Below are 26,700 nucleotides of genomic sequence, written 5' to 3' on the forward strand. Positions count from 1 at the left end.
CGTTCATTTTTGCATATGATAAGAGATAGGGCTCCAGTTTCTCTGTTCTAATTTTCCCAGCACCATTTATTGACTAGGGTGTCCTTTCCCCATTGTATGTATTTTTGCCGACTTTGTCAAAGATCAATTAGCTGTAAGCATGTGGCTTTATTTCTGGGTTCTCTGTTCTCTTCCACTGATGTATGTGTCTGTTTTTAGACCAGTGCCATGCTTTTTTGGTTGCTATAGGAGAGAGGCAATGCCTTCTTAAAAGTACTTCTGAATGTGATGAATTTGTATTAACTCTTCTTTGAGTTAGTAGTCCATTTTATGTACATAAGAGTATGAGAAATTTGCTTTTTTTCCTGCCAGCTATATGGAAGATAGTTAAGGGCAAGTTTGGGGTATTGCTTCAGGAAAAATTTTATAAGCATAATTAATCCAAGCAGGAATTTTTTATATGAATATGCTTTCTTTTCTCTAATATGTTTTTAATGTGAAGAAAATAAGTGGAAGTCTTTTTCATATAATATGAGCTATTGCAACGAACTCTACCAATATAGTAATGAAAAGTTTAAATGGTGAGGCATCCTAAATCCTGCTCCCATCCCCCACAAATAATTGGGCTTGGGTATTTTTTTTTTTTTTTTTGAGAACAGAGTCTTGCCCTGTCACCCAGGCTGGAGTGCAGTGGTGCGATCTCAGCTCACCAGAACTTCCACCTTCCGGATTCAAGTGATTCTCCTGCCTCAGCCTCCCGAGTAGCTGGGACTACAGGCAGGTGCCACCACGTCCAGCTAACTTTTTGTATTGTTAGTCGAGATGGGGTTTCACTGTGTTAGCCAGAATGGTGTCAATCACCTGACTTTGTGATCTGCCCGCCTTGGCCTCCCAAAATGTTGGGATTACAGGTGTGAGCCACAGCACCTGGCCTGGCTTGGCTAATTTTAAATGTCTAAACACTGTGCTTTGCTGAGCTTAAAATTTTCCATTTTCAGTAAATGCCATATCTACCTAGAAATAGAAAAATATTATATGTAAATAGAAAAATATTATGTCTCCTAAATTATTATTACTGTTAACTCTTTTAGAGTAAACAGCTAATGAACACTAGAAAACGTTATACAAACATGAACTGATAATTAATTGACATGAATGATAACTTTAAAAAACTGTATGTAAGATTGCATAGGCAGGATAAGCACCTGCCACCAGATGCTGGGGAAACCCTGACTGAAAGAACTTCTGTGTAGGTGTCCGTGTGAGGGCTTTTAGATGTGTATGATTAGATTAAGGCAGAAAGAAGAGAATTTTCTGTCTGTTCACACTGCTAGCAGAGAGAGACCCCTCACTAGCTTCTGAGTTCTTAACCTATGTTTTGTCAACCAACAAACATCGGTTTCTAATGCAATATGTTGTGGAAAGTACTTACCATCCAGTCAGTGACTGTCACCTTTATACAGATAGGTTGAGATTTGGAGCTGAAGAGGTGAGCACTAGGGAAACATGAGTCAGCAGAGATCGTTGGTGTCTTTGTGCCTCTCTGAGCAATACCGCCTTCTTAGGTGATACTTCTCCCGTCCCCCCAAAGCGCCAGGGCAGGTGAACACCCACCACAGCAGCGCCCTCATGGTAGATTTTAATAAATATATTTCGTGAGTGAATGAGTAGGTCAATGAGTATACACAAAAGTAGACAATGTTCGTTTGCAAATTCTGTGTTTAGTTTGTGTTTCACGGAACCTAAGGCAAACTCCCTCAGTAGGTCTGGTCTCTAACTTGATTTTAATAATTGGAAAAGCCAGCAGATTGAGGAAATGTGTGGCTTGTTGGGCTTAGGACGAATGTGTCCTCAGCTGCTGGTATGTGGTTATGGTTAGTCGATGTCTGAATGGGTAGGTTTTTCTCTCAAAATTGTTTCTGGTCTTGGGATATGCAGGTCTATTTGCCTAAGTGATTTGAGCCTGAGAAATGGGCACCTTCCTCTTTAACCAACTAGTTTCTTTAAGAAGATGATACATGACTTCATTGCCCTAGTTTTAAATTTTATTAAATTGAGGTTTCTGAATAGAAAGAACAAAGATAGCTGACAGGGTTATCCAGCTGCTTTCCAAATGAGCAAATGTCTTTGGTTCTGGCCTTTGTTTTCCTGATGGAGGTTGCCATTTCATTAGAATGAGTCCCAGTAAGGCTGGATCACAGCTGAGGGTGGTAATTATCTTGTTGAGAGAAATCTGAATCGATATAGAAGTTGACATTTAATTGTAAGGTTTCTGATTAAATTGGTCCTTTAAAATCAGAACTTGTTCTGTTAATAGGTACAGTAAACAAAATAATTTATACTTTTGCATAAAAGCTTTGTTATCAAAACAGTAACATGCTGATAAACAAGGGTAAGGGCAAAGTTTGGCTGATATTATGCTAATTTCACGTAAGTAATGAATCCTGCAGGATTTAAGGGAAACCCCTGGCTTCTCAGTACTGTGAAGTACCTGTTGATTGGCCTTGGGGCTTTGAGCATCGTTGGAGATTTTTGCATCATCTCTGATCTTCAGCTGAGCCAGGAGTGCTGAGAGTGGGAAGCATGTGGAAACTGGGTTATCGGCTGCCATGTAGTCACACTTCATCCTTAGGGAGCACAGTATATGGAGCAGAAGATTGTGAGTGCACAGCACGAGTTTCCAGCTCAACGGAGAGGGCAGTCTTTTGCTCATTTGCTCTGATTTTAAAATTTGAAGACATGTACTCTTAGACAAATACATCAATGTGTTCTTTCCTCCTTAATCATAAAGCTATTCTGAGTAATCACTTACAAACCCTGTATAATGTTTAGATTCCTGTGTAGTTTCCCCAAGGAAAAATTCTGCATAGACTATTTCCTTCATAGCTAAGTATTATATTAAAAAGTATGTCCTTGAATTTTACTTTAACTATTTTTTTTTTTTTTTTTTTGAGACGGAGTCTCGCTCTGTCGCCCAGGCTGGAGTGCGGTGGCGCGATCTCCGCTCACTGCAAGCTCCGCCTCCCGGGTTCATGCCATTCTCCTGCCTTAGCCTCTCCGAGTAGCTGGGACTACAGGCACCCGCCACCACGCCCGGCTAATTTTTTTGTATTTTTAGTAGAGATGGGGTTTCACCGTGGTCTCGACCTCCTGACCTGGTGATCCGCCCGCCTCGGCCTCCCAAAGTGCTGGGATTACAAGCGTGAGCCACTGCGCCCGGCCTTAACTATCTTTTAAAAGTAATTTTATTTACTTCTTATATTTAACTTTTGAATAGGTAATATATTTACCCCATGGTTAAAAAGTATAAAAAATGCTTCAGGATACTTTTTAGCTATCTGATTCCTATTACCTTCCCTTCAAAAGTAAACATTGTTAGTACGATTACATGTATTCTGTGATATTTTTGTTACAGATTTATAAGCAAAAAGCAAGAATCTTGAAGAATATTTTCTCCAAAATATTAATATAAAAGATTCACATCTCAGATTTTGTAACTAATTTTAAACTGACAGTTTTAAAGCTCTGAAATTGTGTTAAAAATAACATTGATTAGCATAGAAAGTCTAGAAAGAGAGCCAAATGTTAATTCAGGACTCGGGAAATGATAAAGCAGTTATCAGTAAATGAATTTTTAAGTAAGTTTTGTTAGGACATATACAAATGATATCAGGAGAATGAACGTGTGTCTATATTTGTTGCAGTAAATTCTAGATAGTCGAATTTGAACATTTTTGTTTATAAAATTATATAACACAGATGTTTATATGTAGGTTTGTTAAAATGAGTTATCAGATAATGGGCTTATGTGTGTTAAAGCAAGATATTATTACATTTGTTGCATAAATATTTATTTTTATGTAATATATTACATCACCACCTAATCTGCCTTCCAAAATGTGTGGGAACAGAAGAGGCTTGGCATCAGAGGCCTGGGTTCTGACTTTGAATCTGGATTCCCATAGAAGTTGTCTACACCCAGGGAAGACATTCACACCCGTGAGCCTTGTCTTCCGTATCTGGGTAATTATTGGGAGGATGAAAAGAAAAGGAAGTGAGAACACACTGTGATCAATGAAACACCGTGGAATTATTATTATGCATTGTGTGACAATTTCTAAAAACATTTAGGAAATGACATGAAAGAATACTAATCTCATGGTCAAATATTTAGATTATTTTTCATTAATATGTAACTATTTGTTCTTCAGGACTGTAATATTATGATATTAACTTGGCTATTTTCTACATCTATGGAAGTGACAGTTATTCATAAGCTACTACTAATAATTGCTAATAATAAAGAGTAATGGATAAATCCTCTCATCAAGTATTACAGAGACACAGTGGAACAATGGATATTTTAGTAATTTTAGAACTGAGCATTATCAAGTATTAATACAGATATGACTTATTTAACCATGTACTGCAGCCATAGAAAATAAGAGCCTTTTTTTCCTGTTTTTAACTTAGAGTTTATTCAATATATTTAGCCATTTGTTCTTAGAACATGAGTACCAATGTTTCTTTAAGCAATCACTGTAGTAGCTTGCCTTTTCCTGAAAAATTAGAGACTAATTACTAAATTTCTTTAAAAGTTGTTTTAGATTTGCTACCACAGAATGTGGATGCTGTAATGAAAGACTGTTAGAATAAGGAAACTTTTTTTTTTAGTTTCTTGTGTCTTTTTTCCAGATTTACATTTGTTTGGATTACTTGGCTCGTTTATTTCAAGAAGCTAAGCAATTCATGTCCTGTTTTTCCAATTCTGTTTGATATTCAAAATGACACATTTGGAATGGTTCCAAGACTGAACAGTTTTTCATTTAAAACAGAGTAATTCCCAGGGGGGTGGATTTGGAGTGTTAGCATGTGCTTTAAAAAAAACTGTATAAGCCATTATTACTACTTGGGAAAAAAGACCAACAAAGCTTGTGTTCGACAGAAAATGGAATAGTATAGTCAACGGTATAGTACTCGTAACAGTGAACTTCAAGAGGCAAAATCTGATTATATTTTCGATGTATGTTATGATTTATTAGAGATTAGGAGATGACTCATCTGCAGTATAAATCTGTGTGATGACTAGGGCATCATCAGGGAAAAGATGAGAGATTTGTAGAAAATGTATGGGAGGAGAGAAAGGCATTTAATTTAAAGTCCAGTGATTTGTGTGTTCCTTTCAGCATATGAGATCAGAAAAGTCAGGCTTCTCATCAGTCAGGGTTTCTCTACCAATTTAACTGGAAAATGAGAAACTAGGAGAACAACATTTTGCACCCAGTTTTTGTGTTTCTGGGTTGCCAAATCTATTTGTGTTGTGTTCCTAATTCTCTGTTCCGCAGAAATCTTTTAAAGTCATAAGTGAAGCCACCGTCTCTGTTCATGAATTCCAACCATCTAGATCTCCGATTGATTCCAGTTCTCATCCACATGCATTCTTTACAGGAACATAACTTAAATGCATTTCCGTGGCTTATCTGGTTGTTTTTGAATCCATGTGGTGGTGATTTAAAAAATTAACCTCACCTATTTTTGTACCTATGTTAATTCGTTTTGCAGTTGAAAAGAGCAGGCAAAAGAATCCTCGAAGCTTATGTATCCAGACACAGACGGCTCCGGATGCGCTGCCCTCTGAGAAAACACTTGAATTGACGCAATATAAAAGAAAATGTGAAAACCAAAGTGGATTTATCCTTCAGCTCAAGCAGCTTCTTGCCTGTGGTAATACCAAGTTTGAGGCATTGACAGTTGTGATTCAGCACCTGCTGTCTGAGGTAAGGATGTGCATCCTAGAAAGAACCTTTCTACTTGAGATCCGGGGAGCACGGGGAGCACTTGCTCACGCACTCGCCTTGGGAATATCTAGGTAAATGATGGGAAAGATCAGGTGTCATTCATCCCATTACAGTTTTGTCAGTTCACCGGATACTTGAGTCGGTCCCTAGCAATTTGGGATGGAAACATTTTCTCACTTCCTTTTTTTCCCCTGGAGTCTGTTGGTTAGAATGGCAACAGCAAAAACATAATTGCCTGTTACACTGCTGTATGCGTCTGGACCTAAACTAGCATTAGCATTTTTTTCACTTAATTTTTGTGTTTGTCTGTGTGTAGCTTTGCATATCACACTTAGTTTAATGCTTTGAAAAATGAGGTTAGTTATATTTATGGATTAAAGAGCACTTTTGAGTTAACTCCCAGAATGATATCTGGGGATTCTTTCTGATAGTTCCATTTATTCCTAAAACAATCTCTGTGGTGCAACAAAAGCAAAGCAGATCTGCTGTGTTGTTACTCTTCCCTAATATTCCTCAGGGATGTTATTTCAGGAACTGGCTAAAATTCATTGAGAAAACCAAGTTTATATCAACATATTACTGACATAGCAATAAAAGCTGTAATTATCTCAGGGGGAAACTGATAAGAGAATATAACTTGAGCTCTTTAGACATTTTTTTAAATCACGGTTTTAAAGATGGCTATACATGATAATGCAAAGGGGAAAGAAAAAAAACTGGCTAAGTGCTGTGGCTCATGCCTGGAATCCCAGCATTTTGGGAAGATGAGGAGGGAGGATCGCTTGTGGCCAGGAATTCAAGACCAGCCTAAGCAACATAGGGAAAAAATAAAAATTAAAAACAAAAAGAAAACTGTTCAGTTTGGTTATTCTGTAGTTTTGTTCAGATCAACAAACCTGTCCTGGTTTCATACAGAGGGCCCTGTAATATGGCTGCCTGTTTAGGGAATGGGGAGAGAGAGAAGTAGGTGAGACTAGGTCTGTGCCTTGGAGAAGCTACCAGACTAGTAGACAGTTTCAATGAATTCTTTTTTTTTTTTTTTTTTGAGACGGAGTCTTGCTGTGTCGCCCAGGCTGGAGTGCAGTGGCGCCATCTCAGCTCACTAGAAGCTCTACCTCCCAGGTTCATGCCATTCTCCTGCCTCAGCCTGCCGAGTAGCTGGGACTACAGGCACCCGCCGCCACGCCCGGCTAATGTTTTGTATTTTTAGTAGAGACGGGGTTTCACCGTGTTAGCCAGGATGGTCTCGATCTCCTGACCCTGTGATCTGTCTGCCTCGGCCTCCCAAAGTCCTGGGATTACAGGCATGCACCACTGCGCCCAGCCTCAATGAATTCTTGATGAGTATTTTACAGCTTTCTCCAGATTTTTTTTTTTTTTTTTTTGAGGGGAAGATGGAGACTACCTAGGGTTTTAGTAATGGTAATAGTATATGGTATTTTTGTTTCTCTTTCATTTGTAAGAAAGGAATCAAGAGTGTGTTTATATAACCAAGTAAGCTAACTAGAAACTGTATACTATCAAATGTGGGGAACAATTAGTTTTTATATTTAGAAATAAACCAATTATTTTATTTTATCCAGCCTAATAGCCCCCATCCTCAACTGTTTTCTCTCCTTTCATCCTCCTCATGATGTCAGTCCAGTCCTGTGAACTCTCATTTCACAGTGTTTTTCCCCTTCCTTTGTCTTTGCTATCCCGTCTCATGCCATCCTTGCTCAGACCCTGGATAGCTTCCACTAGATCATGAGAGCAACTTTTTTTTTTTTGGTGTAGAGTCTTGCTCTATCGCCCAGGCTGGAATGCAATGGCGTGATCTGGGCTCACTGCAACCTCCACCTCCCGGGTTCAAGCGATTCTCCTTCCTCAGCCTCCCAAATAGCTGGGATTACAGGCACCCGCCACCATGCCCTGCTAGTTTTTGTAATTTTCTAGTAGAGACAGGGTTTTACCATGTGGGCCAGGCTGGTCTTGAACTCCTGACCTCAGGTGATCCACTCACCTCGGCCTCCCAAAGTGCTGGGATTACAGGCGTGAGCCACCATGCCCAACCTGTGATAGCAACTTTTTAACCAATCATAAGGCTTTCACTGTTTCTCCCCTATAATCCATCCCAAGCACTGCTGACAGCTTCCTCTTACCAAAGCATCCCACGCTGCTGATTAAATCTTCCAGTGGTTCTCCCTTATCTACAGCTGATCTGTCCAGTGTGGTAGCCACTAGCCATATGAGACTGAGCATTTGAAATGTAATCCGTTGAACTGAGAAGTGTGGTAAGTGTACAATACACTTGGATTCCAAAAACTTAGAATGAAAACAAAGGATATAAAATATCTCATTAACAATTTTTATATTGAATATATTGAAATATTATTTTATATATATATTTGGGTTAAATAAAATACATTATTAAAATTAGCTTCATCTTTTTCACCTTTTTTCAATGTGGCTACTAGGAAATTTATAATTACGTAACTCACTTTATTTTGTTTTGGGGAGTCTGGTTTTTAAGTGGTACTATAAGGCTCTTTATCATTTGGCAACACCTGCCCCTTTTAATGTTATTCTCATGCCCAGATGCTGTAGCTGTATATAAAGAGATGGAGGAGAAGCAAGAGGGATTTATTGAATACTAGGTTGGTGCAAAAGTGATTGCGGTTTTGCCATCATGCCAAAAGCCGCAATTACTTTTGCACCAACCTGATATTTACTAAGTGCCAGATATTCTTACTTACCTTATTTAAATCCTTACCAAAGACACAAGTTGGAATTCACAAATAAGAAAATTGAGGAATAGAGTTAGGTAATTTGCTGCTATCAGACAGCTAGCAAGAGGAGAACCAGGACATAAACCTAGGTCTAGGACGCTCTCACTAAAAATGTCCTACAAACTTCTGTACTTCATCCTTTGTTCACGTATCATTACTGGGCTGCTGTCCTTGCCCACAATACCTACGTGTTCAGATTGGTTTTACAGCAGCATCACATCACCGCTTGCATTTAATTTACATAGATTCAGTACACAAACAAAGTAAGAAAAATGCGGGCCGGGAGCTGTGGCTCATGCCAGTAATCCCAGCACTTGGGGAGGCCAAGGCGGATGGATCACCTGAGGTCAGAAGTTCGAGACCAGCCTGACCAATATGGTAAAACCTCATCTCCACTAAAACTACAAAAAATAGCCATGTGTGGTGGTGGCATGTGCCTGTAGTCCCAGCTACTTGGGAGGCTGAGGTAGAAGAATCACTTTACTTTGAGAGGTGGAGTTTGCAGTGAGCCAAGATCGCGCCACTGCACTCCAACCTGGGCAACAGAGCGAGATTCCAACTTAAAAAAAAAAGAAAGCAAATTAAATGAAGAACGCAAGTCCACCTTGTATGCCCCCCAGTGAACGAAGGCCCGGGAATTGATTTGAGATGAATGTCAGGAGTCCACCCTTCCTTCAGGTGTCTGCTCAGTCCCTGAACACCTCTTGTGGCGTGAGCATTCTATACTCTCCGTGATCTTAGCGTTTAAAGATACTTTTCTCTCATACAACCTGGCCTCTAAACACAAGCCGAGGCCTTTATCAGGTGCACAGTTAGAGAGTAGATCCAACACTAGAGGAAAAAAAATTCACCGGGTTGGATCTACAGAGAGACGCATTGTCCACATACATGGCAAGCTTCTAGTGAATTTCCCAGACAATTGTACTGTGTGTGAATTTCACCTTATACCTAAATTTAGGTCCTGACAGCCAAGGAATTGTGACTGCACTTAATACAGCTCCAGAACTCGCTTTTTTTTTTTTTTTTTTTTTTTTTTTTTTTTTTTTTTTTTGAGACAGTAGCTTGCTCTTTCATCCAGGCTAGAGTGCAGTGGCGCAATCTCAGCTCACTGCAACCTCCGCCACCCAGGTTCAACCAGTTCTCCTGACTCAGCCTCTTGAGTAGCTGGGATTACAAATGCCCACCACCATACCCAGATAATTTTTGTATTTTTTAGTAGAGATGAGGTTTCACCATGTAGGCCAGGCTGGTCATAAACTCCTCACCTCGAGTGATCCACCCGCCTCGGCTTCCCAAAGTGCTGGGATTACAGGCATGAGCCACCACGCCCAGTCCAGAACCCACTCCGGAATGATTTCCTCGTCATCTAGATCTACGTTCCGTCCCCCTCTGGATTCCAGGAGCATATATGCTTCTCTTTCATTCTCTGCGTTATATTAGAGATACCAGTTTAATGCTTGTTTTTGCTTTTTAAGACAGGAAATTTACTGAGGGCAGGATCTGCATCTAGTTCGTTGTTATGAAACCACCGCAGCAGCTTTAATAGATAACACAATGTATACGTGAGTGAGCATATGAACGGAGAGGATGGAATTCCAGATGTAGGATGAGCATAAAGTCTTATGTAAATGTTCTTTGCTCTCTTTATTTTATAATCAGCAAATATTTACTGATTGTGTAATGTATACTGAGTACTATTATAAAACAGTTGGAGGCTAGGTGTGGTGGCTCACACCTGTAATCCCAACACTTTGGGAGGCTGAGGTGGGCAGATCACTTGAGGTCCGGAGTTTGAGACCAGCCTGGCCAACATGGCAAAACCCTGTCTCTACCAAAAAATACAAAAATTAGCCAGGCGTGGTGGCACTTGCCTGTAGTCCCAGCTACTTGAGAGACTGAGGTACACGAATCACTTGAACCCAAGAGGTGGAGGTCGCATTGAGCCAAGATTGCGCCACTGCACTCCAGCCGGGGTGACAGAGTGAGACCCTGTCTAAATAAATAAATAAATAAATAAATAAATAAATAAATAAATGAAATAATAAAAATAGTTGGAGAAAAATAAATCACAGGTAAAGTTAAACAATTTTAAAAACTCCCTTAACCTTTTAGTTCCCATTCCCATTACAGAAGTATATATACTGTTTATACACACACGTGTGTGCGCATACATCTGTATATAAAATACATATACACATGTATACATATACAGTATGTATTTTACATACATGGTATACCTATATATTGTATGTCCATGTATTTTTATATATGTATAATATATAGGTATTGTGTGTGTGTATATATATATATTCTGTTATTGCTAACCTTTTCTAAATGGCTTTAGAGCCTTAGATTATGGGTGAAAATGGTTGATTAAGAGAATCTTGCAACTACCATGCTTTTGTTGCAAGTCTACTTGGTAACTGTAAGTTTTCCACTGTAGTGGCAGACATATTCATTTCATATCAGACATTCTGATGTCTCATGAATGTGAGAACTAATGTCACACTCTGTTTCTCAAAAGACACACTAATGTTATTTTAGTTTTTTTCTAATTCTTGGTTTATCCTTGCTTAGTTAGACAGTATTCTGCACAGACAGCCAAAGTGAACAACAGTATTGATGGTAGTAATTAAGCTTCTTCATAAAAGGGTCTATTGGGTGGCTTTCTAGGTAAACTTGAACAGGGCTGAGGTCACCCTCCCCAAACCTCTAATTCTTCAAAATGCCTCCAAATCTTTTTTTTTGCAAGTGGGATTTAACCTAAAGTAGCACCTGAACAAAGGTGAATTTTGAATGGCACTAGCAGTAAAGTTGTCTTGGAACAAAAAAACGTAGATGCATTGAGCAAATTCACTGTGTGGGTGATGGGGAGGAGGTCAGATGCAGCACACGTCTGAGCCATCTGATGTGGCTGTTCTCTGCAAGATCCTCTATGCTGTTGATGCTACTCAGTGGCTAGCAAAAATGCAGGCACACCAGTGGGACCATAGCCAGAGACTAAGTGCCTGTGTCCCAGGGACTCCTAATTCAATTATGGGGAATCCATTTTTTTTTTCTTGGAGCATTTCACATATTTAATGCATGAGCATAAAGGCATCTTTGTATCCAGATTTCCACCATTCTCTTTTTTCACATTGTGTGAAATTCTGCATGTTACAATACAAAGAGAACTGAATCAACCTGTTACCTGGACGGTTAAGAGTTTATCATCTAAGACAGAAACACTGATCTAGGAGCAGCTGAGTAAAAAGAAACAGTAAATCAGTATCTAAAGGACATAATGCATTTTATCATCTACAAGTAAAGGGTAAGTACATATAAAGTCCAAGGCTACCAGGGAGAGTCAGGCAGAAACTAACACTTAGTATGTGTCTTTTACAGTATGGGCGCTGGGGTCAGCATTTCACCTATGGATTGTATTTAAAGCCCTTGGTTTTTTTCATTACTGCTTCCCATCTGATGAGGTCATCTGCCTTGATAGATGACCAAAAGAGTTGAGCCTGGATGTTCTAGTTCTAGGTAGGCCCCACGCTTCTGGAAGGCAGGGACCACGTCTTAAATTTCTTTTATATTTTCACAGCATCTGCTATGCAACATGCTTAGTTAATTAGTTTGAAGTAACCAACCGATTTAGAAGGGTAAATGGTCTTTCTATGCATTTGGGGGAGGGGGATGGTGTCTGGGACATTTAGCATTCCCAGAAGGTTTAGGTAATTAGTCAGTAAAGAAAGCCCCACATTCCAGAGAGGGTGGCGTTGACAAGAATGTGGAGGTGAGATATGCATGGTCCGTGTGACTTGCACAGGAGAGAGGCTGGGAGGCTAAAGGGGAGGCTGCATGCTTCAAGTCCACGGAACTATGGTGAAGTAGTTTTTTTATTTGTTTGGAATGCACTCAACGAGGCTCGTTGTGAGCAAGGGAGTTTATATGTACAACGAATATGGACTAATAATCTAACAGCCCTCTGAAAGGTAAAGGGATGCTTCCCATAGTCCAGGAATGGGCTAGGATCAGGACTAGAGTGGAGGTAGCACTGACAGAAAAAGTGCAGTGGATTCAAGACACATTACAAGAGAAGAACCGACTTTTGCACAACCCATTGAGACAAAGAGTGAAAGATGACCTCAGGGTTTTCCTGTTACTGTGCCTGACAGAGGTTGGAAGATGTCATTAGTTTCTGAGGCATTAAGGACAGGAACATGGAGTGCAGTGGAGTTGAAGTTTGGGGAAATGTCGACGTGCTCGGTGAAACTCCCTTTCCCAAAACCCCCTTTAATAAGCAAAAATACCACCTGGTGTATTTTTGCGGTAGAACATAATGACTTCACACAATTATTCTTTGAAATTATACTAACTGTAATTTTTAATTTTTTTTCATCTTCCCGTTAGTTTCCATAAATTTGAAAAATGATTGAATTTTCTTGCCATCTCTTCCTTCTGTTAGCAACTTGGTTACTACTGAAAAGTGAATTTTAAGCAAGTTCACCAACTGAGTTTCAGGATTGCTTTTGGGGATTTAGTAAAGCTGTCTTGTTTTTCCTGTTACTTGAGTGGTAAAGCTTCCTGGTGTTTACTTGAAGTAGATTACTAAACAAAATTAAGGCTTAAATTAGATATTAGGAGAAGTATTTATGATACATATTTTTATGTTTTTCTTCCATTATTATGCGGGCTGATTTTCCTCAGGCTTTAATTTCTACATTAGAAAACCATTTACTTATTAATTTAAAAAAGTGACTCACTGGTGATTTCAGAACAACTTAATACCATATTTTTAAAAACCAAGCATTTAGAATACCATTGAGGCCAGAAAGGTACTCAGTGAATAGTGTGTCTTAAATCCCAGTCCCTGCTGACCACGTTTCAGTGCTGGCGTTTAGACTTGACTTCCATAGCTCTTACTGAGAGGTGAGAACAAAGTAAAAGTTAAAAATATATGGGATCTCCAACTCTCAGATCAGCACTTCAGACTTATTTTGAAACACTGCTCATTTCATAATGTCATTTAAAACTGTAAACGATAGCACGCCCCTTTCCTTGCTCTTCACCTAGTTCATAACCTCATTTAGTATACGGGTTTTGAAGAACAAGTTTCCCTTTTCTATTAGTAAGTGTGATCATCTAATGACCTCAATTATAGAGGGGAGGAAAAAGGCTCACAAGTCTAAAAATAACTCCATTATCCATACAGAGGGGGTCAGTTTTTTCTTTCCCCCATTGCAGCTGATGTTTAACTAAATGGCAATCGATCAGTCTAATGCCTGCCTCTCGTTTTTCGTAAATGAAAGGCTGTGGCTTTAAGTAATCGCAGGCTGCCTGTGCCAAAGGCAGAAGCTGCAGTATCAGCTTCTGTGAGTGAGGAATCCGAGGCGCACGGTAACCTGCAGGACATGAAGTAAGACGCCCGAGGGCCAATGGCGCGCCTCCTGCTAGAGCTTTGAATGTAGGCAGACCCGACTGGTGGGTGGCGCGGCCACCTGTATGCTTCTTGGACAGTGCGAGGGGTGGGGGGACTTGGAGACAGAAGCTGGAAAATGGGCTGCCCCAGCAGCAAACTGTGCCTCTATTCTCCATGTGCAGCAACAAGGGTAATTAGTATTTGTTTATAGTGCTTTTCTGGAAGAATGTCAGGACTACTGCAGAGGCTGTCTGCAATTCAGGGAAAATGCTTTGAATGACAAGCAACTCTTGCCTGCAAAGGCCGGGTCTCATGATCTCCGCAACGCTGTGATCAGGATGCAGTGGGAGCTCCGTCTTGGGTGATCATCGTGAGGGCATTTTTCAGCGAGCTTTAAAATTCTTCATTTTTTTTTTTAGTTACTCCCTGGTGCTAGGGAATCTACCTTTTAAGGAACTGTATGTAATTACTGTATTTGTGTAAGTATGTGTGTATGTATGATTGCCGTGAGTTGCTGGTAACTTGAACGTTATTCTTTAGCTCAAGGTTGATAATTGCTTCTCTGATCCTAAAAACAGCCGTCTGGTTTTCTTTGGTTTGTTTCTCTAACATCGATTTAGAATTATCACTGATCCAAAATATCATAATCCTTAGAAAATGGTATGTAGCTGAAAAAAATTAATTTAATTTTGTCTTTAAAGGATTATCTTTCTGCTGTAGCTTTCTAACAAACTTTTTATCTTTCTTTTAGAAGGATTGGCATTGTAATGAAACTTTTTTATTTGCAAATATAGGACAAAGTGCATATATGTGCTTATGTTTAGAACATTAAATATTTATCTTAAACTGATTAGATGTTTATTGCCCTTGGAGGAGGAGAACGCATTATGTCTTAAGTACAGTATGCATTAGCCGAAAGGTTCTATGGATCAGCAGTGAAGCACTGGCTCAAAGCAAATATTTCTAAATGGGCCATTCACTGCCTCAAACCAAAGTTTCAGTGGGACCTGCAAAAATACAGATTTTTGAATTATGAATTTCCTTAACAACTAAGGGACAACTGTGTTTCTTTTAACAACACAAATTGTTAGCCTAAATGATTCATATCTTGGCTTCCCAATACTGGGTCTCGTTTTCCTAGTGATAACAAATGTGTACCTTACTGAAAGGGACCCTCTTGAAAACATGAGTAACTTGATGTGTGTTTTCCGCAGCGGGAGGAAGCACTGAAACAACACAAAACCCTATCTCAAGAACTTGTTAACCTCCGGGGAGAGCTAGGTAAGAGCTTTTTGTTGTTGTTAAATTTTATGGGACAAGGGGAACAGTGGAAAATGTGGTTGTCCTGTCTGCATTGTGGCTGGAGTTGCATGCTGGGAGCTGTTGGCACTCCCTGTCTGGTATCTGGGCAAACACTTACTATCGACATTTCTTTTGAATCTTGGCAGCTTGACCTTCACTTCACAGAATTCCTGGCACTGATCTGACTAAGCCTAGCAGAACTTCTGATGAGCAAAACATTTATCTTGCTGAAGAGAGGGACAGAGTTATTTTTGTAATTGTGTGAATTCCTGTTAAATAATGTTGTCATTTTTTTTTCTGAACCACTTTTCATATGAGAATAGTGAAAGTTTCCCCTCTTGATAAACAGTAAATCCGTTGTACTTCCAAGGGTTGGTTTGTGAGTAGTGAGTATGAAGTTGAAAGGATGCTGTCCATTAAGGCAACCTGGCTGAAAACGGCACATTCTATGCTAATCTTACTATTTGGGGGGGGGGCTGATGGTGCACCACCTCCCCGCTCCACAGGGAGCCCCACGTCTCAACACCCACCGCCCAGCCCTCCGGTTTCCAGGTCTCAACACCCACCACCCAGCCCTCCGGTTTCCAGGCTACACTTTTATTTTAGTTCCAGTCTCTCCTGGAAGCCCTCAGAGTTCATGGAACACACACAACACTGCCTTTGCTTTGTTTTGCTTTTCTCTTTTCTGTTTCTTTTTCTTTTTTTTGAGACAGAGTCTCGCTCTGTCGCCAGACTGGAGTGCAGTCGTTCGATCTCGAGTCACTGCAACCTCCGCCTCCCGGGTTCAAGCGATTCTCCTGCCTCAGCATTCCGAGTAGCTGGGACTATAGTTGCACACCACCACACCCAGCTAATTTTTGTATTTTTAGTAGAGATGGGGTTTTGCCATGTTGGCCAGGATGGTCTCGATCTCTTGACCTTGGCCTCCCGAAGTACTGGGATTACGGATGTGAGCCACCGTGCCCAGCCGACACTGCCTTTTCTATGTCAACTCCTATCTTGGAATGAACTGACTGCTTTGGGGTTCCTCTCTCTGCCCTGGGCTCCTCAGCGTAGAGAGTCAGCTTCTTGCTTCAGCTTCAGCCGGATCTGGAGCTCACCATTCTGGGGCTGATTTCCTTGCCCTTTGCAGTTTTCTGTGTGTGTTACAGTCTCCACCAAAATATGCCCAGGTATGTTGCATGAATAATGCAAGGTAACAACCAGAGAAGCAAATTGTGTTCACCCACCTCTAGGAGAAACTGCCCTTTTTTCTTCTGGACAAGACCACACTGCCAACATGATTTGCCGGATTTGGACACTTAATTCTCCCACCATCACCAGAGCAAAAATCAAAGGGCAGTGAATGTGGGGTCAAGACTTTGTCTGGCCTGGGTGTGGTAACTCACATCTGTATTCCCAGTGCTTTGGGAGGCTGAGGTGGGAGGATCAGTTGAGGCCAGTAGTTTGAGACCAGCTTGAGCAATATAGCAAGACCCTGACTCTACAAAAAATAATTTAAAAATCAGCCAAGCATGGTGATGTGTGCCTGTTGTCGCAGCTACTCGGGAGTCTGAGGTGGGAAGATTGCTTGGGCCCAGGATTTCGAGACTGCAGTGAGCTGTCATTGTGTCGCTGTTCTCCAGTCTGGCCAGAGAGCAAGACTCCATAAAAGACTTTTCTGCATTCCTCTTCCCTTTTCCCCTTCCAGTGGGAGGTGGGCCAAATCCCTGAGTAACCGTCCACATTCTTAATACCTAGCCAAGACATCAGTCCTGACTTTATTTTAGGCTGTGGAAATGAAGCCCTCTTTATGGAAAAGTAATTTTAAGACAGATGGAAACTTCAGAATCCTAAAGACTTGAGAGTTCTGGTGAAACAGTTCAAGGAAATCCCAGCTGAGAAACAGCCCAGCTCTCAGACTTTGCAGGCTTTCTGCCATGTTACTTAACTTGACAGCCGCCCTTATGATTACCTAAATGACCAACCCAATTTGCTTTTGTCCATGCCTTAAATAATGTAATTAACAGAGAGCTAGAAGATCAGGAAAGAGGCCTTTTTTTGTGTGTTTCAGAGTTCATTATAACCCAGTGGAAGTGGAGGTGAGCCTACCTAGAGGTTCAGGTTTCAGCCTCTCTCCCAAGACAAGGCAGCAATGAGAATGGAACACTGGGCCCCTTCGCTTTGCTTGAATGAAGGATGCTCTTTTTACATTTTAGTGGACAGCACAATTAAGCGACCGCAGTTGGGGCCCAGGGATTCAGCACCTCCAGTGAGTCAGGTAGCCTGACAGGAAATAGCCGTAACAGTCTGTGCCCACTGTCACCTTTCTATCCTTGATAAGGAAGCTGCCCTGGTGCGCTGCGTCTGCTGCCTCCAGAGTGTTGGCACAGTGGGTGGCCTGTCCAGATCCTCAGTCACCCAGTGCTGGCCTCTTAGGGAATGTGTCACTGCTGCTGTTGCAGCAGGCATACATCTGATGGTAACCGTTCTCCGTTTGGAGAAGGGTTTTGGTTCTGTAAGTGGAGGGACGCGAAACCTGTGAACACTTGTGATGAAGCGGTCTGGGAAGAACACTCTCAAGGCTGCTAGTGGGATTGTTGGTTTCAGCATGAGTTGAGACCGGTTGACATAGCAAAGTTGGGAACCCCCCAGTTTTTAATTTTGAGGCAGTAAAGTGGTTAGGCTCATGTCACACTGTCTGGGGCCACATCTGTGGTAACTGAGTGACTTAGGACAAGTCACTTTGTATCTCTTCTGTCCCAGTTTCATCCTCGGTAAAAATGGCAGTGCTAATTGTCTGCCCCAAGGGTGGGTGTGAGGATTACATGAGGTAATGCATTGTAAAGCATCTAGCAGCAAGTGTTAACTGCTGTTAAATAATAGGTATTAGGATGTATGCAGCTTGACAGCTGTGTAGTAATTAACCACACTGGCTGTTTCGTGAGGGCATCATCTATGCTACAGAAAAGAATAGTCATTAGACTAAATATTACTAGAAATCCCAAACGACAGGCTCTTCGGACTCAAGTGGAAATGAGACCTTGTCAGAGTATTCTCCTGATCCAGTAGAGTTTGGTGTGTGGAGTCAAAGCCTAAGTTTTTGTCCATCCACTCCTTTTTTTTGAGACGGAGTCTCGCTTTTTCACCCAGGCTGGAGTGCAGTGGCTCAATCTCGGCTCACTGCAAGCTCCGCCTCCTGGGTTCACGCCATTCTCCTGCCTCAGCCTCTCTGAGTAGCTGGGACTACAGGCGCCCGCCACCACGCCCGGCTAATTTTTTGTATTTTTAGTAGAGACGGGGTTTCACTGTGGTCTCGATCTCCTGACCTCGTGATCCGCCCACCTCGGCCTCCCAAAGTGCTGGGATTACAAGCGTGAGCCACCGCGCCCGGCCGTCCATCCACTCCTAGTTGGACGTTACCTAACTTCTTTGAGTATGGTTTTTTCACTGGTGATATGAAATCAGTATGTATTTTGCTGAGTTATTGTGGAACTTGAATAAAATAGTAATGCATATAAAGCAGTGGCGTAGTGCCAGGCCCATCACAGCAACTCAAGAGAGCTGCCACTATCACCGTCATCAGAGCACCCACTTTTTCCCTCCAAAATAATGGGGGTGGGGCGATGGGAGTTGGTGTCACTCTCCCATTGGGTAATTTTTCTTCACCTTATCTATGGAAGTTGAGACAAGGTACCCAAACTACTAAGAACTGCAGAGAAAAAGGACAGCTCATAAACTCAGGAGCACTGAAACCCACGTACAGTCTGTGCTTTCCACCTTCCGAATCTAACAGCCTCCAGCTGTCCCGGCATCCACTGACTTTCCTGTTGTCCTCTCACTCTCACTGTGGCAGCGTCCAAAGCAGCCTGTGTGTTTCCACTGTCTGAGCCACATTCCCTTCATGGAAGCACTGGTACTTTGCTTCTGCAGAAACTCTTAAAAGTGTCCCTTTCGTCCAGTGATTTTTTGATACTCTGTGTTGATGTCTTTACTGTCTCTTGTGTTTTCTTGTTACCTTCAGGTATGAAGTCCATAATTGTAGGGATTCTTTTCTGTTTCCTATGGAAAAATAATATAATATGCTTTCTGTTTTCTTGGGTAATTGATACATATTTTTGGGCATTTGAAGTTTTAAAGTTCTTTTTTTTTTTTTTAGAACAGTGTAAGAAAATTAAGGTTTTTAAGTGAAAACAGCCCGCAGCTCCACTGCCCTGACATAACTTTATTTGCATATTCCCTTTTCTTAGTTTATATGAATATATACAACTTCATTCTATGATTTTTTTAAATTAAGGTGTAATTTTCATACAATGGAATGCTAATTATTCCATCAGTTTTGACAGACATATACTCCTAAAACCTACATCCTTATCAAGCATAGACTATTTCTGTCAATCCAGTAAATTCCCTCATGCCATTTCACAGTGGAACACCCCTCCCCCTAGAAGCAAACACTGATTTAACCTTTATTATCAAAGGTTTTGTCTGAACTAGATTCTCATTTAAATGGAAAAATATAGTATGCTGTTTTTTGTCTCTGGCTTGCTTCATAATACTTTTGAGATTTGTGTATGTTAAATGCCTGCTCCGATCTTTTTTGTTTTGTTTTGTTTTAAAGACAGGATCTTTCTCTGTTGCCCAGGCTGGAGTGCAGTGGCACTATCTCGGCTTACTGCAACCTCTGCCTCCTGGGTTCAAGCAATTCTCCTGCCTCAGCCTCCCGAATAGCTGGGATTATAGGTGCACACCGCCATGCTGGGCTAATTTTTGTATTTTTAGCAGAGACAGGGTTTCACCATATTGGCCAGGCTGGTCTCTAACACTTGACTCAAGTGATCCGCCCGCTTCAACCTCCCAAAGTGCTGGGATTACAGATGTGAGCCACTGCACCTGGTCAAATGTCTGCTGTGATCTTGGTAACTGGACAGGTCAAGCACTTTTCCACATTGCCTCAAAGTCTTCATTATGATCACCTTTAATGGGCTGGGGGAAAGTCTATCAAGTGGCTGTCCAGTGCGTTCACTTACCCCGTAAATAGTGTCATAGTATATAGCAAGGGTTTCATTGCCAGCCGTTTTCTCATCCGTTCCCATGGTTTCCACTACTATCTATACAACAATGACACAGATTTATTTTTCTAGTCCTCTGCTTCCCAAGCTGCAGATGCTTCCCAGTGAGGGGCTGCCCCCAGGTGAGCCAGTCCAGTAAAATCAGACCTTCCTGATGGCCCAGCCCCTTCCTTCCTGAGCACCATGCGGCATCTCCTCATTCACCCCTGTTCCTCAGCTTTGGCAGTGGCGATACGATTAACTTACCACCCAAGCTAACAACTGAAATCATACTCCTGTTCCCCCATCCTCCACATGCATGTCAGTCTGTGTCCTAAATGCCACTTGGATCCATCCCTGCTCAGCATTCTGGCTGCTGCTGTTTTAAGTCCCACAATTTCTCACCTGGAAGATACTGCAACAGCTACCCAATGGGTCACCTTGCCTCCAGGCCTGCGCCTCCAACTCCACTTGCGGCCAGGATCTATACTTAGAGTAAAGCCGACATGTGCCTCTACTGGACATTTTGGTTTTTTTGTTTTTTAGAAGGAGCTTTTTACCCTGTCACCCAGGCTGGAATGCAGTGGCATGATCTTGGGTCACCGCAACCTCCACCTCCTGGATTCTTGTGATTGTCCTGCCTCAGCCTCCTGAGTGGCTGGGAATACAGGCGCGCACCACCACGCCTGGCTAATTTTTGTATTTTAGTAGAAACGAGGTTTCACCATGTTGGCCAGGATGGTCTCGAACTCCTGACCTCAGGTGATCCACCTGCCTCGGCCTCCCGAAGTGTTGGGATTACAGGCTTGAGCCACCACGCCTGGCCACTACTGGACATTTTTAACAAACACAGAAGACTCCATTTTGGCCTTGGGGGAAAAAATCCAGACATACTCAGCACACCATTTATGATTTGAGTGATTGAAATCTTCCAGTCCAAATTCACGTCTAGGCACTCTTTCCCCTTTATTCACACCTCCTTTCCCCTCCCAGGCCCCGGCCATGGGTTCATTCGCACCTCTTGTCCGCATCTTTTGCACGCTATCCTCTCTGCCTGGAGTGCAGTCTCCTCTTTCCACTCTCCTCCTGTCGTGGACCCCTCATGCTCCTTCTCATTTACGCAGTTTTTAAGTCTTAGCTAAAATATCTTCAGTTGAATTTCACCCAAATCTTTCAAGTAAGTTAGTTGTGCCTTTTAATGTGCTTTCCAAGGCACCTTGTACACATTTAAGATTTTGTTCTTACAGTGATGTGTCTATAGACCTCTTCTTGCCGTCTAGAATTAGGAACTCTTCAAGGGCAAGGCCAATAGCTGCTTAATTTTTGTAGCTCTCCCACCTTGTGCTTGGCACTTACCAGGTGCTTAGACTTCAATGAATGAATGATTTTATTACCAACGATGGTAGCTAGGGAAAGGTAGTTTTCTCCTTAAAATATGCCAATATTCAATGTTTTTTATCCACAAATGTTTTTCTATAAACTGTTTAACATTTCTATGACAAACACATACGGACACAAAGAGGGGAACAACAGACACTGGGGCCTGCCTGAGGGTGGAGGGCGGGAGGAGGGAGAGGAGCAGAAAAAGTAACTATCGGATACTGGGCTTAGTACCTGGGTGATGAAATATTCTGTACAACAAGCCCCTGTGATTCAAGTTGACCCAAATAACAAACCTGCACGTGCCCCTGAACCTAAAATAAAAGTTTAAAGCAGAGTCAGAATAATTAAAAAATGAAATCCACATCTTGCAAAGAAAAGATAATTGTCCTTTAGGAATGCATAGTCATAAAGGAGAGCTATAATTCTCTTGGATACATTTTATATTATGTCCGACAATCCCAGTTAATCAGATCATTTTGAAAGTGTCAGCCGTTGAAATAGATTACAGTTAAATTTAAAACGGTCTACATCTGCAGCAGACATTTTGCCTCTAGGATAAGGTTCTTTCCAGAGTCATGTTGAATAAAAACTGGTACAATAGAGGGCCATGATTATGATTTTTAGAGTTCTTTTAGCTTTTTATTAATGTTAATCCTTGGAATCAGACTTTTCATCTAAATCAGAGGTGTCCAATCTTTTGGCTTCCCTGGGCCACATTGGAAGAAGAATTGTCTAGTGCCACGCATAAAATGTACTAACACTAGTAATAGCTGATGACTAAAAGAAAAAAAATCACACGTCTCAATGTTTTAAGAAAGTTTACAAATTTGTGTTGGGCCGCATTCAAAGCTGTCCTGGGCCACATGCAGGCTGTGAGTTGGACAAGCTTGATCTAAATTAATGAAGAAAAAGTTATTTTGTATTTCAAAATTATTTTTGAGCCATCACAATTAACAGCTAACTCTCATCTTTTTATACGTTAGTCCTGATTATTTCTATTTTGTGAAACAAGATTTTAATCCTTAATTCACTAAAAATGCCTGCCCTTCCCATAATAGTGTAAAAAGACCAGTTGATTTTTGTGCATGAAAATTATGAGCTAGGTATAACAACATCATGTATTTGGTGCCTACTCACGCCTCACAAACAATGTTCAGCTCTCAGTCTACTTATCTGCATTGTATTAAAAAAAATAAATTGAGGGTCAGAGGTTAAGTAACTTCCCCAGGGAAGCTAGAAAGCAAAGAGCTTGCGTAATAACCCAAGATGGCTAGACCACCAATCTTCTGGTAGTCACCACAGGGAAAGTTTGATGAAATGATTTAAAAGATTGGAAAATTATTTGAAATAAACACTAGTTTGCATTGACAGCTACTTTTGGAATATTTTTCTTCTAATCAAGAGTTTAAGAAATATTGTTAAAATGTATCTTACTGAGGAAAGGCAAAAAACAGTATATCGCCAAAAGCAGTATACACATTGTCTAATCAACACTTAACCCAGTGTCTGTGAACGTCAGACTGCCTCACACCATATGGAATGTGTTGATTCATTCACTGTTCCATTTGTATCTAGAATTTTGGTTTAACAAGGCTATGTATTTAAAATAATTATTAAACTCTTTACAGGTAACTCACTTTTGAGTTGTAAAATTCCAGAAGTGATTTTTCTTGAAGTAGGCTTTAATGATAAATCTATTAATATACTGAAAACCAACTGTACATCAAAACAGGGCTGTTTATCTCCCTGACTTGTTTGAAGACTGAGTTGACAGCCACCTCAAACTTAGCTCATTCTCTCCCTGTCCACATCTGCCCTTAATTTGGACTTTGGTTGGCTGTATTTATAAGTAAAAGGCCATGTTCTTTCACCTGTAGATACACAGTTTTACCAATGGTACCTGTGTTTGAAACTCACTGAGTGTTCCTCCTTGTCCTGTTCCTTGTCCTAACTCCAGTCTCTCCACTTGTGATTTTCCTAATTTAATACCTTATTGTGTAGAATAGTGGTTCCCAAACTTTATTGTGTATGAGAACAGACCTGGTTGAAATGCAGATCCTCAGTTCTCATGCCCATTGCTTCTGACTTGGTTGGCTGGGGATGAAGTCCAGGAATCTGCACTTTGTTTTTTTTAAACCCCAACATCTCCTATATCCATCATCCTACTAACCCCCCTTTGGGCTTTAAGGAATAGTAATAGGTGCTTCCCAATTACAGAAGGAGAGGCAGCACTTTTAGAAAGATGTTGTGTTGATGGGGAAGGTGATCCCTCTTCCTGACCTCTGCCATTACTGTCCTCAGGTTAACAGGAGAGCAGTTTTTCTTCCTTATTAGCAATATGTGAGTACAGCTTTGGCTACCAAAAAGAAAAATAAGGCAAAGCCTTTCCCTTGATGGAAATTGAGGAGGAATCTGCACTTTTAATGATTATCCAGGTGGTTCTCATGTAGGTGCCGCAGGACTACCCTTTGACACTGCTCTAGCTGTCCAGAATGTTGTTTCTTATATGTAAAAATATATATATCTCTCTCAAATAAGCATAGTAAGAATAATATGAAGTAACTCCAACTGAATTGAGTCCATTCTTATAAATAAGCTTTTAAATTTTAAGGACTTTTAGCAGCCTTTTTGACCCTTGTGCCCTAAAAAATGATCCGTCAGTGAGGAGGAGAGGCAGAATAGTCCCTGACTTGAGAAATCATCCTTTTTTTTTTTTAACATTGAAACTCTTGATTGAAACAGGATTCCTTTAAAGTCGGCCTCACTTTTTCTCAGGACTGAATCTTAGAACATATTGTCAGACATTCAGCTGTGCTCTCGCCTCCAACTCACTTTTATTCCTAAATGTTTTCATTTGTACATGGAGTGTTTGCTGTTGTGATTTAAAAAAAAAAAAAAGCATCTGTTCTGCAGCATGTTGGCCAGTGGATGAGCTGAAAAACAGCAAATGGCCTTTGCAGGCTTCTCTTCCGGTGTGGGAGGAGGAATACTGGCAGGGAGAGGCTAGAAGCTTAGGGGAGGCCCAGCTGGTACCCAGGTGCCAAGATGGAGATGGAAGACAGGCTGGCTGGGTGGAATTCTCTTCCCACCTGCGAGTCACACTTTGTCAGCCTAACCAGTATAGGGGGGAAAAGGTCATTTTTTTACCTGCCTTATCCTGGAGTCTCTTCAGCAGTGCTTCCACAAGAGAATTCGGCTCTACTACCCCGAGGCATCCATGGTGCGTGTGAATTAACTTCTCTCTTCTCCATCTCAGGCTGGGAAAAATAGCCAGTCAGATCACGTTGGGTGTTCTGTGCTTCGGCTCTCAAAGAGGTTGGAGTTCTAGGGCTGGGCACGGTGGCTCAAGCCTGTAATTCCAGCACTTTGGGAGGCTGAGGTGAGCAGATCGCTTGACGCCAGGAGTTTGAGACCAGCCTGGCCAACATGGTGAAACCCCACATCTACTCAAAACACAACAACAACAACAACAACAAAAAAGAGGCTGGAGTTGTGGATCCAGCTCTGCCATTTCCATTCTTCTTTAGTAAAATGAGGTGTCTGATAATACGTATTTTATTTGTTCAGAGCATTGTTACATTACGTGAAACAAATGTGAGAGCACCTTGTAAAGTATGAAGTGAATTCTAAAGGTGAAGTGGCATTTATGGGAGGATTGATTTGATTGTGCAGGCCTTTTGTAAAAAGTAAGTTCCCAATAATTTATGATTTCTGGAAGACTTTGAAATGAGCTTTTACTGATTCATTGATTTAATGCCCAAGAGTAATCAGAAAGCCATTTGGAGATAATTTTGAAATTTAGAAAAAGAACCTTGTCTACCACCTGTCTGCAAAATTTCTTGGTCATTTGACAAAGTATCTTTAGAGAGGCAAACCCTGGCACTCTGTGAGTAGGGGATTATTCCACAGGCTGGGGAGGCTTTCTACAAAGCGTAAGAGTAACTCTGTTTCACTTTACTATCACCAGTCTGTACGATTGGCAGAACAGGTGGTATTTGTTCCTACCTTCCATATCAGGACACGGAGGCCCGGGAAACTGGACATGCCTATTTGTGGGATAGTCTAGGTCCCACCTTTTTTTTTCTTTAGGCCACTGCCTTTCCACAAAGCATCATTTTGATGTTTAAAAACAAATTCTTGGTTACTTGTTCAGTGATATTACTACCTCCAATTTCAAACCAGATGAGACCTTGGCTTAAGGGAGTGACCCACATAGTCACTTGCCATGGACGTGTGTCGTGATCGGATTTCCTCGGATTTCCCCTCGTAGAATGTTATGACATCATCACACTCCTACAGTAGAAGGTAGTGTCCCCTCCTGGTTCTGGGGGTGGGGCACAAGAGAAGCGAAAGTTCTTTTTACCCTGAGAAGTGTATTGGCTATGTGCTGTTGAAGAAAGAAGTGAAGGAGCCCAGAACTGAGAGGAGGAGGCCGGTTTCCCAGGCGGCCAAGAGAGAGTGAGGGGCCCACTGCAGGCAGAGCTGGAGGCAGGCTGCTCTTCTCCGTGCTAGATGGTGCAGAGAGGAGGATTTCACGGTGGGGTGGGGGAGAGTTGCCACCCACAGCAGGCTGGCCAGAGCGTCTGGGAAAGGGGTATGTGTGCAGTTTGGGAATGGAATCATCTCTTTTTCCTGTTCGTCTCTTCTATCATATTCTCTTATGTGGTGCTATGAAAATTTGCCTGGCACTTTTTTATATTTTAGGTCTGATTTACATAAAATCTCCTCCAAATTAGGAAAATTCTATTGCTTATAACGTCAAGAACAATAGTAGTGGAAGGTAAAGACTTGAAGTGAGTGTACACTCCACCGTAATACCTATGTTTGTGCGTGCATATGCGTCAAATTTGAATACTAGGCCAGCAGTGCTGCTTTTTAACTGTTACATTTCTGTTATGGAACCCCAAGCCTGTCTTCCAGGAATCTTCAAACACATTGGAATCAGTGGACTCTTGCAAGCCTAACAATTTATCTGCAAAGTTACTGTGGTCAGGCACTGGGGTGAGTGCTTCACCTGTGCTATTTCATCTTCTAGAGAA

At 41.4% G+C, this 26,700-nt stretch overlaps 1 protein-coding gene and 1 long non-coding RNA gene across 10 annotated transcripts in view; one reads left to right on the forward strand and one right to left on the reverse strand.

Annotated features, from left to right (window-relative positions):
- Window positions 1-26,700, forward strand: part of MTUS1 (microtubule associated scaffold protein 1) — a 156,961-nt gene that overhangs the window by 110,800 nt on the left and 19,461 nt on the right. For 7 of the 8 annotated variants that reach the window (XM_055287019.2, XM_063613047.1, XM_055287028.2 and 4 more), the window contains 2 exons: window positions 5,542-5,756; window positions 15,161-15,227. In XM_055287019.2, the coding sequence (XP_055142994.1) occupies window positions 5,542-5,756; window positions 15,161-15,227 (282 nt within the window). Of the gene's footprint in view, window positions 1-5,541; window positions 5,757-10,780; window positions 14,137-15,160; window positions 15,228-26,700 lie in introns of those variants that run through there. The other variant, XM_055287058.2, reaches the window with a different exon arrangement.
- On the reverse strand, window positions 17,411-26,007 carry LOC129486820 (uncharacterized). Of its 2 annotated transcripts, XR_008659105.2 has the most exons (4): window positions 25,667-26,007; window positions 24,809-24,918; window positions 18,992-19,289; window positions 17,411-17,743 (listed from the first exon to the last, which is right to left on the reverse strand). It is a non-coding gene; the product is annotated as an uncharacterized lncRNA (long non-coding RNA). The 2 variants fall into 2 exon arrangements; XR_008659106.2 differs by lacking the exon at window positions 18,992-19,289.

The sequence above is a fragment of the Symphalangus syndactylus genome, chromosome 1 (genome assembly GCF_028878055.3).
Source record: "Symphalangus syndactylus isolate Jambi chromosome 1, NHGRI_mSymSyn1-v2.1_pri, whole genome shotgun sequence".
NCBI lineage: Eukaryota > Metazoa > Chordata > Mammalia > Primates > Hylobatidae > Symphalangus > Symphalangus syndactylus.